The 15,499-nt window shown below is 37.8% G+C and overlaps 5 protein-coding genes across 5 annotated transcripts; 1 reads left to right on the top strand and 4 right to left on the bottom strand.

The window, feature by feature from the left end:
- LOC111783638 (uclacyanin 1) lies at positions 1–1,941 on the top strand. Its single transcript, XM_023664556.2, has 3 exons — positions 1–193; positions 349–543; positions 1,143–1,941. Exons 2-3 carry the CDS (start codon positions 363–365, stop codon positions 1,628–1,630), a joined length of 669 nt encoding a protein of 222 aa, XP_023520324.2. The 5' UTR covers positions 1–193; positions 349–362; the 3' UTR covers positions 1,631–1,941.
- A 140-nt stretch (positions 1,942–2,081) lies between these two features.
- Positions 2,082–3,587, bottom strand: LOC111783484 (uncharacterized). The gene has a single exon (XM_023664416.2). It carries the CDS (start codon positions 3,196–3,198, stop codon positions 2,293–2,295), a length of 906 nt encoding a protein of 301 aa, XP_023520184.2. The 5' UTR covers positions 3,199–3,587; the 3' UTR covers positions 2,082–2,292.
- Positions 3,588–6,546: 2,959 nt separating this feature from the next.
- LOC111783656 (17.6 kDa class I heat shock protein 1) lies at positions 6,547–7,708 on the bottom strand. Its single transcript, XM_087120409.1, has 3 exons — positions 7,566–7,708; positions 7,264–7,447; positions 6,547–7,177 (listed from the first exon to the last, which is right to left on the bottom strand). Exons 2-3 carry the CDS (start codon positions 7,370–7,372, stop codon positions 6,771–6,773), a joined length of 516 nt encoding a protein of 171 aa, XP_086976535.1. The 5' UTR covers positions 7,373–7,447; positions 7,566–7,708; the 3' UTR covers positions 6,547–6,770.
- Positions 7,709–7,844: 136 nt separating this feature from the next.
- Positions 7,845–9,776, bottom strand: LOC111783655 (D-cysteine desulfhydrase 1, mitochondrial). Its single transcript, XM_087120730.1, has 6 exons — positions 9,427–9,776; positions 9,257–9,322; positions 8,759–8,953; positions 8,560–8,670; positions 8,214–8,311; positions 7,845–8,052 (listed from the first exon to the last, which is right to left on the bottom strand). Exons 1-6 carry the CDS (start codon positions 9,754–9,756, stop codon positions 7,845–7,847), a joined length of 1,008 nt encoding a protein of 335 aa, XP_086976856.1. The 5' UTR covers positions 9,757–9,776.
- Positions 9,777–11,695: 1,919 nt separating this feature from the next.
- Positions 11,696–14,543, bottom strand: LOC111783653 (D-cysteine desulfhydrase 1, mitochondrial). Its single transcript, XM_023664571.2, has 10 exons — positions 14,341–14,543; positions 14,199–14,264; positions 13,917–14,111; positions 13,694–13,807; positions 13,506–13,597; positions 13,343–13,426; positions 13,189–13,246; positions 12,355–12,471; positions 12,135–12,232; positions 11,696–12,057 (listed from the first exon to the last, which is right to left on the bottom strand). Exons 1-10 carry the CDS (start codon positions 14,521–14,523, stop codon positions 11,850–11,852), a joined length of 1,215 nt encoding a protein of 404 aa, XP_023520339.2. The 5' UTR covers positions 14,524–14,543; the 3' UTR covers positions 11,696–11,849.
- Between the last annotated feature and the right edge of the window lie 956 nt (positions 14,544–15,499).

Consider the following 15,499-nt stretch of genomic DNA (forward strand, 5'->3'; position numbering starts at 1 on the left):
AAAAACTGTTACGGTTTTATAAAAGGCGGGAAAGAGGTGTATGTAATGCATGAAATTCAATTTACTCTCCGCTTCGCGTTCAATTTGTCGCCGCTCCTTCTTCTTCTACCCGATTTCTTCCAATTTGCAGAACACACCGTCCCGTAATCGATACTTGGAGGCAGCACTGGACGGACTTGAGGAGCAATTCATGGTATGGTTTAGATTTATCGCCCCATTGCTCTACTCGATTCTTGCGTAGCCATGACGATTCCTCATGATTTATTTTATTTTTATGAATCTTGCTGTTTTCTTTGGTTCAATCTCTTCTTTTGTAACACTGTCCTTGTTGATCTTCTGTGTATGTAGAGATTTGGACCAAAATGGAGGCACTGAGACTGGGCTGGGGAGTGAGGGTGATAATCGTGATGGTAATTACGGCGATTTTCTTTCGCTGCGTCACAGCAACCAACCATTCCGTTGGTGGAGCTTCCGGTTGGGATCTCAATTCCAACATCCTGACTTGGTCTGCGGCCACCACGTTCCAAGTCGACGACTATCTCGGTTCGTTCATTTCTCCTCTGTTTTTCCCCTTCCCTTTGAAAACCTCTTCAATGAAATCGTATAATTTGATCCTTGCTAAGTTCTGTTCCATCGGCCCATTGTGAATTGTTTAGTTTCTACAAAGAACGCTCAACTTTTTCTAGGTCATGGTTGTGGGTTAATAGAATCTTTATTTGCATGCCTTTTCTTCTTGAACTATATGCAAGTTCCAACTACTGATTGAGTTGACACAAGGGGATGTTTTCCTCGAATCCCTTTCTTGTACAATAATTTATAACTGATCACTTGAATTCTTTTGTTTCTGTCGCTGTATCGTTCTAATTCTTTTTCTATGCCACATTTGTTAATGCAAACACAGTCGTTCTTTAATTCCGCAACTGCATGGCTCTGTTTCTTGAATCAATCTATATTAATTGGAACAAAAAATGAAAGCAAGGAATATAGTCTTCATTGTGCTGATATTACCAGTCTTTATTAGTAGTGGAGTTGGACCGAATCCATAGCTCATGATTTTGAAATAGTTAAAACCAGAAGTTAGTGGACAAAGTTTTAGAGTTTGATGTGTAACCTATTCTCTTTGTTTGATTGGTGTGGGTCAGTGTTTAACTATTTGCCAGTTCACGACGTGCTGGAAGTGAACCGAACAGACTTTTCCATTTGCCGCACCGTGAACCCAATCAGCACTCACAGTGATGGGAAGACAGTGATCCACCTGGACCAACCTGGCAGTCGGTATTTCATATGCGGCCGGCTTCAGTACTGCCTCATGGGTCTTAAGCTCCAAGTCCAAGTCCTCCAACGCTTGAGCGACGCCAACAATTCAACGCCTGTTGGTGCTAACCAACCTGAGCGCCTAAGTCCACGCCACCCTCCCCATTCTTCTCCACCGTTTCCACACCACCCTCCTCCTCGTTCTCCTCCACCGTTAGAACTCCCACCATTGCCCGACCGTCCGGAGGCGCCATCACCCTGCATTTGTTCCGGGGTGGGCGAGATGATGATGGCAAGCGGGCCAATGAACTGGTGTCTGGTGTTGCTCTTCATTATGCTTGCAACCCGTCCTTGCTTTCATTCCTCGATTCCATAGGCACTGGTTCTCCCTCTCCACCATGTTAGACCCATTTCAGATTTTTGTTTACCCACCGACACTCCGAATGCGTAGTTCCACGCAGGGTTTGTACTCCTCGGAAACTCCTGCTCTGTTCGCCGGTAGGTGATGCAATTCACGGCGAATCCCCCCTTTTGCTTTGGTTATTAACAGTGCTTACACAAAAATAAGAGATTCTTGGTTTCTCTGAGTAGGTTTCTTCTAAATTTTGTGATTGTTAATAATGAAATCAAATGTGCTTTGGTTTGGAGATGGACGTGCATTTTTCAGTTGCAGCTGAAATGGCAATGGAACAAAATTGGGTTGTAATTGTATGTAGTTTTGAGAAACATGCCTAGTTGTAGAACAAAGCATACCATTTTAAGTTCTTTACAAACCTAAACGAATCCCTTCCCTTCCCCATTCAACAACTAATGGTATTCATTTGCAGTTCAATGGAAATGGCAACGAAATTATGTATACACATGAGATGATATAGTATCACACACAAGACAGGACAGGACAGGACAGGACAGCACAGGACAGCACAGGACAAGGAAATGGGAAGGGATAATTAAAGAGAAGCTTCAAACAAAATGCACCTCCGAAATATACTTGGTTTTTTAAGCATTATTAACATTAACGGCTAAGTTCCTGTACCACTAAAAGCTACGTTGCATTGCCTGCAAGAAACGCTGCTCCGATTCTTGCCTCTGTAACCGAATGCTCTGGTTTACCATTTCTATGAAGGCCTCTGCCCGGCTCTTCAGTTCTTCCGAAGTCAACGATACCTTTCTCCGGAACGACAGCGTTTGGTGGAACCTCTCCGACTTCCTAACCTCATTCCGAGCCCACGCCACCGGGTCTTCCTCGTCTGCGGCGGAGTCAACGGCTGCTCTAATTAAGCGTGCCGGTGGAGGGGAGTCCCATGTCTGGCTCTTCTTCAGCTGCGGCGTCTGTTTCCCTTCCCTTTCCATGATTGCCTTCCACGTGGCGTCCATCGAGTCACTGTCACCGCCGCCGCCGCCACCGGCATCTTCTTCCTCCTCCACCTTCTCGCCGGGATATGCACATAACTTTCCCGATGATGGGTCACTGAATTTTTCAGTGAATAGAGTCGGTTTCTCTTCTTCTTTTTGTTCTTCTACTTCTTTCCCCTGTTCATCCACGGTCGGGATCCTATCCCAGATTTCTATGGAGCCAGTGATCGAAAAGTTCCGGTCTTCATGCGTCCATTTATAGGGAGTGGATGCAGTAACGTGAGTGTTTTCATGAGAGATGTAATTATTTTCGGATGCGTCCTTTTGGCGACGGAAGATGGAGGAGGCGGCGACGGCAAATATAATGAAGTTGAAAACGATGAAGATGTAGGGAGGAGATAGCCATAATCTAAAGGACACCCATAAACCAGGAAGAGTTGTGATCACAAGACTCGCTACTTTTGGGATTACAGCCACTTTGAACAAAATTAGAGTGGATATAATCCCAACCGACACCAATATCGATTTAGTAACCGAGATTGCCGTCTCTAATGTCATACTTAGAGGTTTTGGTGACGGATCAGCCATGAATTCCGACGATTCGAGAATTAGGAATTGAAAAAGAGAAGATAAACGGGGTCGAGTTTAGAAAACAGCATTGAAAACCGCCATTTTTAACATGGAAAAGAAGACCCAGAAATGAAAAAACAAAAGAGAGAAGATTCCGAGGAACCGGAAAACTGGATCTAAAGGGAAAAATCAAAAGCAAACTTTAGATATGGAAAAGAGAGGGAACTGTTGTTGAGAGAGAGCTTTACAGATATCAAGCCGAGCTCCATGGAATATGGCCTCCTCCATCAGTTTGAGAGAGAGATTGAGTAGCTGCCAGCGCCAGCGGGGCCTTTTTATTTAGCGGACTGCTCATCTTCCGACCAAACTTTAGCCATTTTCGGATGTCCCAGCTCATACTGTTCATGTTATGCTGACAAGGACTTCCTATACCCCACTCCCTTCCCTTTTCTTTTTCCTTTTCTTTTTTTTTTTTTTTTTTTTTTTTTTTTTGGATAAATGATGGACTCCCAATCTTAGTCTCCAAGATAATATATATTTAATCCATTCCATACAATTAACATTAATCTCCAAATTAAAAACTTGGAAATTGCTCAGATATTTTCCATTCTTTGTTTAATACGTGGACAAGACAATAACGCTATCAAATCAACATTAATACTATACAATAACCCTAACAAAATACAATTTAGGGTTTAGAATTTAGAAGAATTTGAAAATTTTAATTTGTAACGTATTTTAGGATTTAAAAAAAAAAAAAAGAAAAAAAAAAGACATGGGGTGTGGAGGGGAGTTAACTGTCTGAGGTGAGGAAGCAGGCATAGAGGGTGGAGCTGCCATATGCTTTGACAGCTTGGAGCCCATTTGTCACTTCAATTTGCTTGGAATAATTACCCTTCATATTATTTCACCATTCCCAAACTAGCTTTGCTTACTTATATTTTCATTCAATTCGAATTGGTGTCTAATATGATTACATTTTAAACCCACACCCACCTTCATCATTTATCAAACCTTATATTATTTTAATCCTGACCCACCCACCCATATTTTATATATATATATATATATATATATATATATAAATAAAGGTCTTATATGCAGTGTTTTTGTTATGACTCGTCTTCATACATGTAGTGATCTAAACCATTATTTAAAAACTAATCATTCTTTTTATTTTAAGTGAGTAAAAACATGTTCAAGTGATGAGGACTTATTTGTTACTTATACCGAACCTCAAAACTGAATTTTGTTACTGATTGTAAGGCTTGTATGGGCGTGAAAAGTGAAATTTTATCTAGTAAAAAAGAATAATAATAATAAAAAAAAAGGTTAAGAAGGGAGCATTAGAATGTTCCATCAATAATTTGAGTTTAAAAAAAAAAAAAAAAAAAAAAAAAATTAGGTGACATTTCAAAGCCAAGAAAGATTCCCCTCATGAATTTATTATTATATATATTTATGTATAAATGGGGCGCCCCTAACACCCTACACAGACAATAGAGATAGAGGGTCCTAATTAGATGTACCTGATTTTTTTGTTGGATTTAATTTGTCATTTTCCTTTCTTTTTCTTTTCCCTAACCCATGCCTATCAAAATTATTAATTGAATGCAACAAACCACGATGATCAAATTGGTAAGCTTTGTTTAGATTAATAGATAGATTTTATGAAAATTGGTATCGCTGTCAATTTCACAATTTTAGAAGCATTCCTTATAATATTTCTACCTTATAAGAAATGTTTTAAAATAAAGATATGGTATGTTAATGCATGATTACGGGTAGATTAGATTAGGTTAGGAGTAAATTGGGAAATAGGATTATAATGAGTGAATTAACAAATAAATGATAAAAGTGGAGGGATCCACCAGACGGCGCCCAGACAAAACTGCTTGTCTGTATGCAAACCAAAATACAAAGAGAATTAAAGAAGGGTAATAATGTTTAAGAGGATCCAACTCCTCCCTCCTTTTCCTTTTGCAAAAATAAAAGGAAGCAAAGGCTTAAGCAATGGGCTTAGAAACCTCCACTTTTGTGTCTAATTTTCAATCAATTATTCTTCCTCAATCCCACCCTTTCTTTCATTCATCATATGTCACACTCCACCAAAACATTAGATTGGGGGATGAAATGGAAGAGGAAAATGGGGAGGGCCCAGGTGGGGAGGAGTTCATAATGCCTGGGCGGCAGCGGCAGTGCGGCACGCCCTTTTGGCTTTCCTCCCAAGTTATGTTCCTTTCCATTTTCAAATTTCTTATCCTTTCTTTACACCATCTTTTCAACTCACCCCACTCTCAAACTCTTTCCACTTATTAAATATTATACACCCTTTTCAAAAATAAAGTATATCTAATAGTAATGGTTATTTATAATGACTTAAGTCAATCCTACGTTTTGACTCGTTACATATTATCGCCAATCTCACGATTTTAAAACATATCTATTAGGGAGAAGTTTTCATCACTCATTGTAAAGAGACCGTATCTTCTACATATCGTCTCCAACAAATGCATTCTACTAATAGCATATTTGGACTAGCATTTGTATAATTGCTTCTTATAAAACAATAATAATAACAACTTGAATAAATTAATTGGAAAAAAAAAACATATTTAAGAAGAAAAGAGGAGAAAAATGATTTGTTGAGATAAAATTATAAATGTCAATATATATATATATATATATAGCATGAGCACATGGGTGAGGTTGGTGGGTGTGTGGCATATAGCACAAAATTATGCCACCATTTCCACCCTACACCTCAAAAACAATTGATTTGGGTCACCTAATACAAATACGTAAACCTAAGATCAATATATTTTTTTTATTCTTAATTTAAGCTTATTTTTAATTCTTTCTATATTAAATTATATTAAATTTTATTAAATTTTATAGCTTGTCGTTGATGGATGAAAGTAATAGATGGATGGAAGGGATATAATCATAAACTCATTAACTAATTGATGTTTATCCATTTTGTACAATAAGACAAATGGTCGACATTCATACAGAAGCGAAGTACAATAATTATCTTCAAATTTAGTGGATATTTTGACCACTTAAGTTATATTCTCTAATTATTTCATTTCGAGATTCGAATTTCTAATTATATGGTAGGAAATTGATATCCAAAACTCAATTTGAGTAGTTCCTTTTGGAACTGGAACTACAGCATTATTTGATTCAGGTGATCGAAGAAAAGTAGATATTCTTCCTTGATCTTGATTGAGATTGGTCATTGGCAGAAGAGACAGAGATTGTGGGACTACTAATTAAGACATACATTGATGCAGAGTAACGTGTCACTAAAAGCCTAGAATTGGGGAACAAATTAAAATTGAAGATACCGACGCACACCTAAAATGACATCAAGATGCTTCAATCAATGTATAATGCAAGTATTATAGACACGAACACAACAACTATCATCAATGAAATCCAAGGGGATAATCTGGGAAGCCCCCACCATTGAACTCTCAGCTTCTCAAGGAACATTAATCAGTGGCTCTTAGTTAATGAACATGAATGATTTATTATTAGTGAATCCAATTTGATTCTATGTATGCAGTTCGAACAAAGAATATAATTTAATCCCTGTTTTTAATCAAGTAGTAAGCTCCGAAGGCCAGAATCACCACTGCCGCCGCCAAAGCCGTCGCCTTTTTCTTGCTAAATTTCAACCTCGATAATGGACTTGTTAACCTGGATATCAAGTTCTTTGGCTTACCATCATCATTGGGTGCTGTGTCATTACCCTCCGAGGCGGCGTCCGCCTTTGGTTTGCCGATTTCCGCCGAGCTGGGTTTCTTAGGCATCGTGATAGAAAGAACAGAGCCACCGAATTTGGCACGGATTTGGTCTGGGTATATATCCTTTGGGAGTTTGATTTCTCTGTTGAATTGCATCTTCTTCCCATCATTGGCGAGGTGCTCGCCGGAAATTGCAAGGATAGAGTTGTTCTTTATCCGAACCCTCAATTCTTCTTTCTTGAATTCTGTTTCACAAGTGCAGTTTTCAATTTCAAATCACTAAGAATATAATGAGCATACAGAAGAGACCGTAAGTTGATTTGATGAATACCTGGGAGATGAACCTCAAGAACATGAACGTCGGAGTCGTCGAGTTTTTTCCATTTGCAGAAAGGCTCGAATTCCTCGTACGACACATTCGAAGCTTCACCTTTCTCCATTGTTGGTTTACTTCGCGGCTAATTTGATTGAATGCAGTTCATATGGTGACCCCTCTGTTTTTATATACAAGAAATCTGCAGAGATGGAGAAGAAATATTCTTTTGCAAGTGTCACACAAGAAGTTATGTGGTTTCTTCTGGAAATGGTTTCTTCATAAGCTTCAGAATTACAAACAAATATTCTTTACTTAACCTTCAATCCTTAATCTGTACATCACCATCGCAGCCATTCAACTTCAACTCTAATCATTGGTTGAAGCTTTGGATTGACCAACACCATGGATCGCCCTGGAGAAAGATTGAGAGAAGCAAAATTAATCCCTAAAATTTTCTTTTAGAGTTTCTGTAATCCAATACGTTACCTTTTGTCCTGTAAACAAAAAAGAAGAGAATGTCATAAATAATTTCATAAAATACAAAAGTACCATCCCTGATAATTCAAACATCTATTAAGAAACTTTATTGCGATGTTTTAGAACATTTCCCTAACTCCATTGATTCGAGGCATACACTCATTAACGTCCAAACGACTACACTTCCCCAGCAGCATTGAGCCCAGCTGATCAGCTTTGGCGTACAGTCCCAACAGTCCTCCAGTATGAATGAACAGAATCTTCCTCCCTTCCCACTTCTTTGGATTCTCAGGCATGTCTTTCATCATACCATAAGCTGCTTTCCCGCTGAAAATAAGGCGGTCCTAAGGAAATAAACAAAAAAAAAAAATGCATTTGCTAGAGAGAGGTTTCCATATCCTTATAAAAAATGCTTCGTTCCCCTCTCTAATTGACGTGAGAATCTCATATTTACTCTTATGTATGTATATGTCGGGTAGGATGCATACCTGTATACTGGATCAAGAACAACGCCCGTGGATTCAGCAACTTCTTTTACAAAATTAAGCTCATCAGGCGTGCTAATTGCATAGCCAAGACCCTTTGCCTAAACAGAGAACAAGAAGAAAGGAAAGTTCATCTCAAGTTTATTATGTGGAGATAAAAGATCAGAACCAGCACAAAAAGAAGGGAAGAAGACAGAGATTAGGCTTCACAGAACAAATGGCACTAAAAAGGGGAGAAAATGAAAGGAAGATGGTTTCAATTCAACAAAATCCAAAGAAGAAATCAACATGTTCTCTCACTAACAAAAATCCAAAGAAGAACATGGTAACAAAGAAGAAATCAACAAACCACGCTTCCAATTTTTGCATACTCTTCCTCTGAGATAAGTTCAACATGAGCTCCCACTAACCGCTCAAAAAGGAGATTTCCAGTCAATCCAGGGTCTTGATTCACAAGGGCCTGCATCATGGACGTAACATGGGAGGATATCAAATCATAAGAATAAAGAAAATTGTGAGAGGTAATTTTAACAAAATGTAATTTTAACCTTGGAAGTGCTTAGAATAAGATAGGTGTCAAGATTGAAATACTTTGCAGCCACAGCAGTAGCCCGGCAGTGATTGCTTTGGATGGCTCCTATGGTTATAATACAGTCCGCACCCTGTTGCAAAGCATCTGCTATCAAGAACTCTAATTTTCTGACTTGATTGCCACTCATTTGCATTCCTGAAAGATCATCACGCTGCATTCATTGTGTCAGCAATATTTCCACTAGTGTAACAAGTAAATAAGAAAAACTAAAAAGAAAAACACTACGAACATAAAAATAAATGTTTTCAGACATAATGCATGGACATCATGTTTGATTAGAGTTCTAGAAATCAGCGGAAAAAGTAACCAGTAAAATTATGTTCTCAGGACTCCGGAAGTATAAAATGGAGAAAAAATCATAGTTACTCTTAGCATAAAACGTCCATTTCCACATTGGCGGGAAAACAATCAAACGAATTTCTATAAGAGAAAAGGTTAAGTCAGAATGAATTACCTTGAGCCAGACCTCGGTGTTGTTGGGCAGATTAGGAAGGTTCCACTTGTGAATGGGAGTAGGAACCTGATTCCAAAATTGTAAACAGTAACTAACTACAACAACGTTCTTAAGGAAGCAATTATTGCAAGAAGACAAGCCGGGAAGGAAATTGGGAATAGGGAACTTACCTGTGCAAGAGAAGAGAAGTGAGTGGGGATTGGATTTAGGTGCGAGGCCCAGGACGGAGCGACATAAGGTCTGACAGAGAGGAGGCTGCAGTTGCTGAGGACCTCGTCGTTTTTCTTGCTTTCAGGCTTCATTTCCATCGCCGGAGACTGCGAGATACTGCAACGAATGCAATCTAAACTCGGGCTTGATGGCGGAGAAAAGGAGAAGCGCTGGTTGCGGTTGCGGAACCCTCCTGAATAAATAACAGGAGTTGAGAAGAGGGTCGACGTCGACAATGACAATGACGCCGAGTTGGTTGATGGCGCGGTGAGTAGAGACCGTTGGAGCATGCCATTGCTCTCTTTGATGAACATCTGTGCTTTAACAACTTCATCGTTCTTTTAGAGTCTTAGTCATTTTTTACCATGACTTTGAGGAGGGCTCGACTCTTTTTTGTTTTTTAACCCTTTTTTATTTTATACCATGTTAGATGAACACGACTCACATGATATTAGAGTCTTAGTCATTTTTTATCATGACTTTGAGGAGGCTCAAATCCTCTTCTTTTAGATATCATGTTAGATGAACATGACTCACGTGATGTTGGTTTCTGCTACTTCAAAATGCCTCACAATTGGTAGTTATGGAAAGAAAATAAGTATGGGGGATTGTTGAAAACATATTCTTTTTGTGGGGCCAAATACGAATATAAAAAAGAAAAGGGATCAGAATCAAAGAAAAATAAATCGGACCGTCGAAAATGGACTACTGACGAAGGAACTAACAAAGCCCACGGCCCACAGATATCGCAGCACGTCATACCTTTTAAATTAATAAATGTCAAATATTATTTTAGATAATACAGTTCTGACCGTTATTTAAAAGCAACGAGGATAATACAAAGGCTTCTATATTTTATAACTATAACTAATTATTTATAAATTACCTTTTTAAAGTTTAATACTTTATTAAATACAATATTAAAAATTCGTATGGTAGAAATCTATTAAATATAATTTTAAAAATTAAAATATCAAATTTTCATTATATCAACACTAGAGAGAGAATAAAATAGGATAAAGTTGTTAAAGGTATTTTTCTTTTCCTAACAAAATATTGTTACGTTATAAATTTGCATAATAAGTTGAACACGTCACATTTATTACATTTATGTATAATATAATTATAACTGCTTTACTGATTGGTAAATTTTATTATAAATTAATTATTAACAAATAATTTTTTCAATCTTAACTTTATTATTTTAAATATCTCTAATTTCTCTTGTTTTTTGACATTTAAATTTAAAATTTACCACAAATTTATTTACTTTTTTATTATAAGTAAATTTTCTCAAAATACATCCAAAAATGGAAAAGGGTGAAAAATAAGGAACTTTGGAAGATTACACGTGTAGTAAAGTTGTTCAATAAATGGGATCTAGCTATAAAGTCGAGTAGTACTTTACTTGAGGGGTTAAAACCAATATTATTAAATGTTTTGAGAATGACATTTAAGGCAAACTTACATGATGAATACAACAGGAGTTGAAGTCCAGGGCGTTCTTTACTGGTTGGAGACTGTCTTCCAGTTTCAACCCAAGTATCCTTTCCAACTGTGAAAGAGACGACACGCTAATTTGCCCGTTCATGAACCTGGTCAGACCATTTGAAAGGTGTTTCGTTGGTTATAACTTTGAAAAAGCCCTCTCGACTCTCCACGTGCTGCGATCGTACTCACAAGAGTAAGTTGTGACCCTCACGCACGATATGATTGAGACTACACGAACATTCTACGTTGACGTGTAATTTCTTACCATCTTGATGTACATGCGTGTTTAATCAAATACTGCTACATTTTGCTTCACTTGAACCTGCTTAGAATTTCTTAGATTTATTAGGTTGCTTCACTTGAGCTCATATAATAAAGCATGGGTGGGACTCGATATTCTTCGATTGAAACAATACTTTCCAAGTTGTACTGATAAAGTGCCTGAATCACGTTGGTAAAAAGTTATACGACCCCGTAAATGATTCAAATTCATTTCAATGAAGTTTTGATTCGATGTAGAAGCATGGAGTCATGTCATTGAGAATCAAAGTGATGAAATAAGAAGCAATGTTGCACTTAAAAAAAACTTTAGCCTAAAGTAGCGACAAGGTCGAACCTTAAAACTTGACCTAGAGTAAATGAAAATAAATGAAAGTAAATGCACGTATAGATGGCGTTGAGCATGAACTGAAGATCGGTTAAGGGTGAAAGAATCTAGTCTAAGTACGACAAAACCATAAAAGTAGAGCAAAAAATTATAGTAAACCATGACTCCTCTTTTATTTTATAATCAAGCACGACATAATAGTTTATTAGTTTTGACGGGTAATATTAAGAAAGAGAAACATAAGTGGGATCGAAAGTGCGAACATTATATCTTACGACGGTTGTGTTAGAACATCTTTCCAACTTCATTAATGGGAGGCACAATTAGATCATCGTCCAAACGACGCCATTTTCCCGACAGTACGGACTGAAACTCATCAACTTTGCCATACATCCCCAACAGTCCTCCTGTGTGAATGAACAAAACCTTCCTCCCTTCCCACTTCCTTGGATTTTCACTCATTTCTTTCACCATTCCATAAGCAGCTTTCCCGCTGAAAGTGAAAAAGAACACAACGCATACAATAAAGATGTAGAATTTGGCCAAGTATTGTAACATATAAGCATATACCTATACACTGGATCCAACACAATGCCAGTAGACTGAGCAACTTCTCTAATAAAATGAAGCTCCTCACACGTGTTCATCGCATACCCCAAACCCTTCGCCTGTTCACATTACGTGAAAAGAACCACGTGATTCATGCATGAATTATTGCATAATTAAAGCCATATAAACCAATTCAATTTTGTCTTCATTAATCATAACTAAACTCCAACAATCAACTTACTTGATGAACTTCAACAATATCATGCCAGTCAATACTAACACCAAAGCTGTCCAGCGAGCGCTGAACAAGGTCGTGAAAATAATTATGAGCGTTGTCGAATATAGAGAATCCATGAACCTGTAAAACACGTCTTTGCTGTCAGTTTCACTGTTTTAAAACATGTATACTAAGGAGAGACTCCACACCCTTATAAAAAATGTTTTTGTTCTCCTCTCCAACCGATGTGGAATCTCACAATCCACCCCCCTTGGGAACCCAACGTCCTTGCTGGCACCGTCTGGTGTCTGGCTCTAGTATCATTTGTAATAGCCCAAGCATACTGCTAACAGATATTGTCTGCTTTGGCCTGTTATGTATCGTCGTTAGCCTTACGGTTTTAAAACGCGTATGTCCTTATAAGGAATGTTTTGTTCCTCTCTCCAACTGATGTGGGATCTCACAATCCACCCCCTTGGGAGCCCAACGTCCTTGCTGGTACCGCCCGATGTCTGGCTCTAATACCATTTGTAACAGTCCAAGCACACCGATAACCGATATTGTCCGCTTTGGCTTGTTACATATCGTCGTCAGCCTCACGGTTTTAAAACACGTTTGTCCTTGTAAGGAATGTTTCGTTCCCCTCTCCAACCAATGTAGGATCTCACAATCCACCCTCCTTAGGAGCCCAATGTCCTTGCTAGCATCGCTCGATATCTGGCTCTAATACCATTTGTATACAGCCTAAGCCTACGCTAGTAGATATTGTCCGCTTTGGTGCGCTATGTATCGCCGTCAGCCTCACGATTTTAAAACGCGTCTACTAAAGAAGAGTGACATAGTGAAGAAGCGCCTTACTTTTGCCTTAAGGGTACTTAACCATGACCCCAATGACAAACCAACGAGCGTGCCTCCACTGAAAACAAGAAACACCGGCAGCCACTTTTTATTATGTTCTACTACTAAAGCATCCAATTTCATTGACATTTTTAGCACGAAAAGAAAGTAAAACCTGCCACAAGCTACAACAATATCGTCAAACTTGATCTTCCCATTCAGTTGTTCTTCAATCTCCCTAGTTGCTTCAATATAGCCCCTAAACATAACCAATGTCTACATAAATAATGGAGACAGACAGAGTAGTTTATAGATAAGATGGAAGAATTAAAGCCCACCAATTTCCAAGGGTATTACTTCCTCCAGCAGGAATAACATATGGTCTTCTTCCTTCAGCGAGTAATGTTGACTTTAGGCAATCCGTGAATGGCTATGGTTTAAACACACAACAAAACACAAGCTATTAATCATTGTTCTGTTGTGTTCATCAAATCAAGCTCACACAAACAAGGTAAAGGCAACAAACCACAACAGAACCAAATTTTTTAAGATCCTCTATTGGGGCAAGCTCAACTTGAGCTCCAACTAACCGCTCCACAAGAAGATTTCCTTTCAATCCCGGATCTTCGTTTACAAGGGCCTGCATCATTCATGAGAATATTCGCTAAAACCACCCCACCTAAATGGTGCGACAGTGAAAAAGTTATCTATTTATAATCATTTCGAGAATCAATTAACAGAGTAATAACCTTGGAAGTGAATAGAATAAGATAAGAGTCGAGATTGAAGTACTTAGCGGCGACAGCAGTGGCACGACAGTGGTTGCTTTGAACGAATCCTGCAGTAATTATGCAGTCGGCGCCTTGCTGCAGAGCATCCGCTATAAAGAACTCTAATTTTCTGACCTTATTCCCACTCAGTTGCATTCCACAAAGATCCTCCCGCTGCAGCAAATCGTTTTGAAGCAAAACAGTTCTTAATATTAAGTTAAGCAGCAGCTAGGAAGAACATAGAATTAATGAAACAATGACCTTGATCCAGACGTGGGTATTCTTTGGCAGATTTGGAAGGTTCCATTTGTGAATGGGAGTAGTAAACTGATTCAAAAAAATAATTAAAATGAAGTTTTGTGGAAACTAAAATGAAAGGAAGCTTCGAAATGTCTTCACTTACGTGGCCAAGAGAAGAGAAGTGCGTGGGAATGTGGTTGAGATGGGAGGCCCAGGACGGCGGCGCGTAGCGCCTCACCGTCAGGAACTCCAGGCTCTCCGGAACGACGTCGTTCTCCTCCTCCTTCTTCTTGCTGATTTCAGGCGTCGTGATCTCCATGGTGTTGGTAATGGGCCGGAGCTTCATGTCCTTTTATGCAACCAAAATTCTCCAGATGCCCCTATGTGAAAACGACTTTTATTTTGCAGAGTTGCCCCTCGTCCTCTACTTTTAATTAGGGCCCACGCAAATTCTTGTTAATCGAAGGGCCATTTTGCAAATATAGTAGCCAATGTAATAATCGAAAATCGGGTAGTGACAGTTCAACTAATCTAAAATTACAGTAATTTTGAATATGCATGCTTTCTAATAATTATTTAATATAATTTAAAATACCCTAACACACAATAAATGAAATAGATCAGTTAAATTATCATAATTATAAGTAAATGTGGATTCTACTAGAACATTAGGTGTGATATTATCAACTTAATAAATTAAATTAATTTTTATGTATTAATGTACTTAAAATATTAACCTCTATTCTATCCCTATTATTTTCTTGCTGCATGTTTGCAAGTAATTATATAAAAACATAAATATTGTATTTCTTTTTCTTTTCTCTTTCGTTTTAAGTTAGCTCAAAGTCTGAAGGTATTGAAAATTCAAACTCTCGAATTTCTTGGTTGGAACATATGTTTTAATCAATTGAATTATACTTAAATTATCTTAATCGAATGATGGTTAATAGTATTTTTTATATATTATAATAACAGATATAATGTGTTATTTTGGAGACACAAATTTAATTAATATACTAGTTATGACTGTATTATATACGTATATTTAATCTCTTGATTTGCCTAACTCAAGTGACTTACGTATTTATACCATCAACTGAAGATCGGTGGTTTGAATCTTCCAAATTCCCGTGTTGTTTAACTTTAAAAAAAAAAAAAAAAAAAAAAATCAACTTCCATTATACTTTTATAACACGTTAGCTTATTCCATGAGTATAGATATTAAAACTTTAGTTATGATACACCTAATAATCAATATCTATTCATGAAATAATGGTCTATTTCATAATTTAGTGTCATCTCAATTTTTTTTTTTTACTTTT

The sequence above is a fragment of the Cucurbita pepo genome, chromosome 20 (assembly GCF_057944985.1).
Source record: "Cucurbita pepo subsp. pepo isolate OVF chromosome 20, ASM5794498v1, whole genome shotgun sequence".
Classification (NCBI taxonomy): domain Eukaryota; kingdom Viridiplantae; phylum Streptophyta; class Magnoliopsida; order Cucurbitales; family Cucurbitaceae; genus Cucurbita; species Cucurbita pepo.

Bases quoted from the DNA above. Each gene is read 5' to 3' on its own strand.
- LOC111783638 (XM_023664556.2), top strand. From the start codon at position 363: ATGGAGGCACTGAGACTGGGCTGGGGAGTGAGGGTGATAATCGTGATG. The intron at 544-1,142 runs GTTCGTTCATTT...GGTGTGGGTCAG, and splicing joins CCAAGTCGACGACTATCTCG to TGTTTAACTATTTGCCAGTT.
- LOC111783484 (XM_023664416.2), bottom strand. From the start codon at position 3,198: ATGGCTGATCCGTCACCAAAACCTCTAAGTATGACATTAGAGACGGCA.
- LOC111783656 (XM_087120409.1), bottom strand. From the start codon at position 7,372: ATGGAGAAAGGTGAAGCTTCGAATGTGTCGTACGAGGAATTCGAGCCT. The intron at 7,178-7,263 runs GTATTCATCAAA...CTTGTGAAACAG, and splicing joins TCTTGAGGTTCATCTCCCAG to AATTCAAGAAAGAAGAATTG.
- LOC111783655 (XM_087120730.1), bottom strand. From the start codon at position 9,756: ATGCTCCAACGGTCTCTACTCACCGCGCCATCAACCAACTCGGCGTCA. The intron at 8,312-8,559 runs GTTTGTTGATTT...TTCTCTGTTTAG, and splicing joins ATGCAAAAATTGGAAGCGTG to GCAAAGGGTCTTGGCTATGC. The intron at 8,053-8,213 runs GTATGCATCCTA...CCTTATTTTCAG, and splicing joins GTTCTTGATCCAGTATACAG to CGGGAAAGCAGCTTATGGTA.
- LOC111783653 (XM_023664571.2), bottom strand. From the start codon at position 14,523: ATGAAGCTCCGGCCCATTACCAACACCATGGAGATCACGACGCCTGAA. The intron at 13,598-13,693 runs GTTTGTTGCCTT...TTTAAACCATAG, and splicing joins AAAAATTTGGTTCTGTTGTG to CCATTCACGGATTGCCTAAA. The intron at 13,247-13,342 runs GTTTTACTTTCT...TCTTGTTTTCAG, and splicing joins ATTGTTGTAGCTTGTGGCAG to TGGAGGCACGCTCGTTGGTT.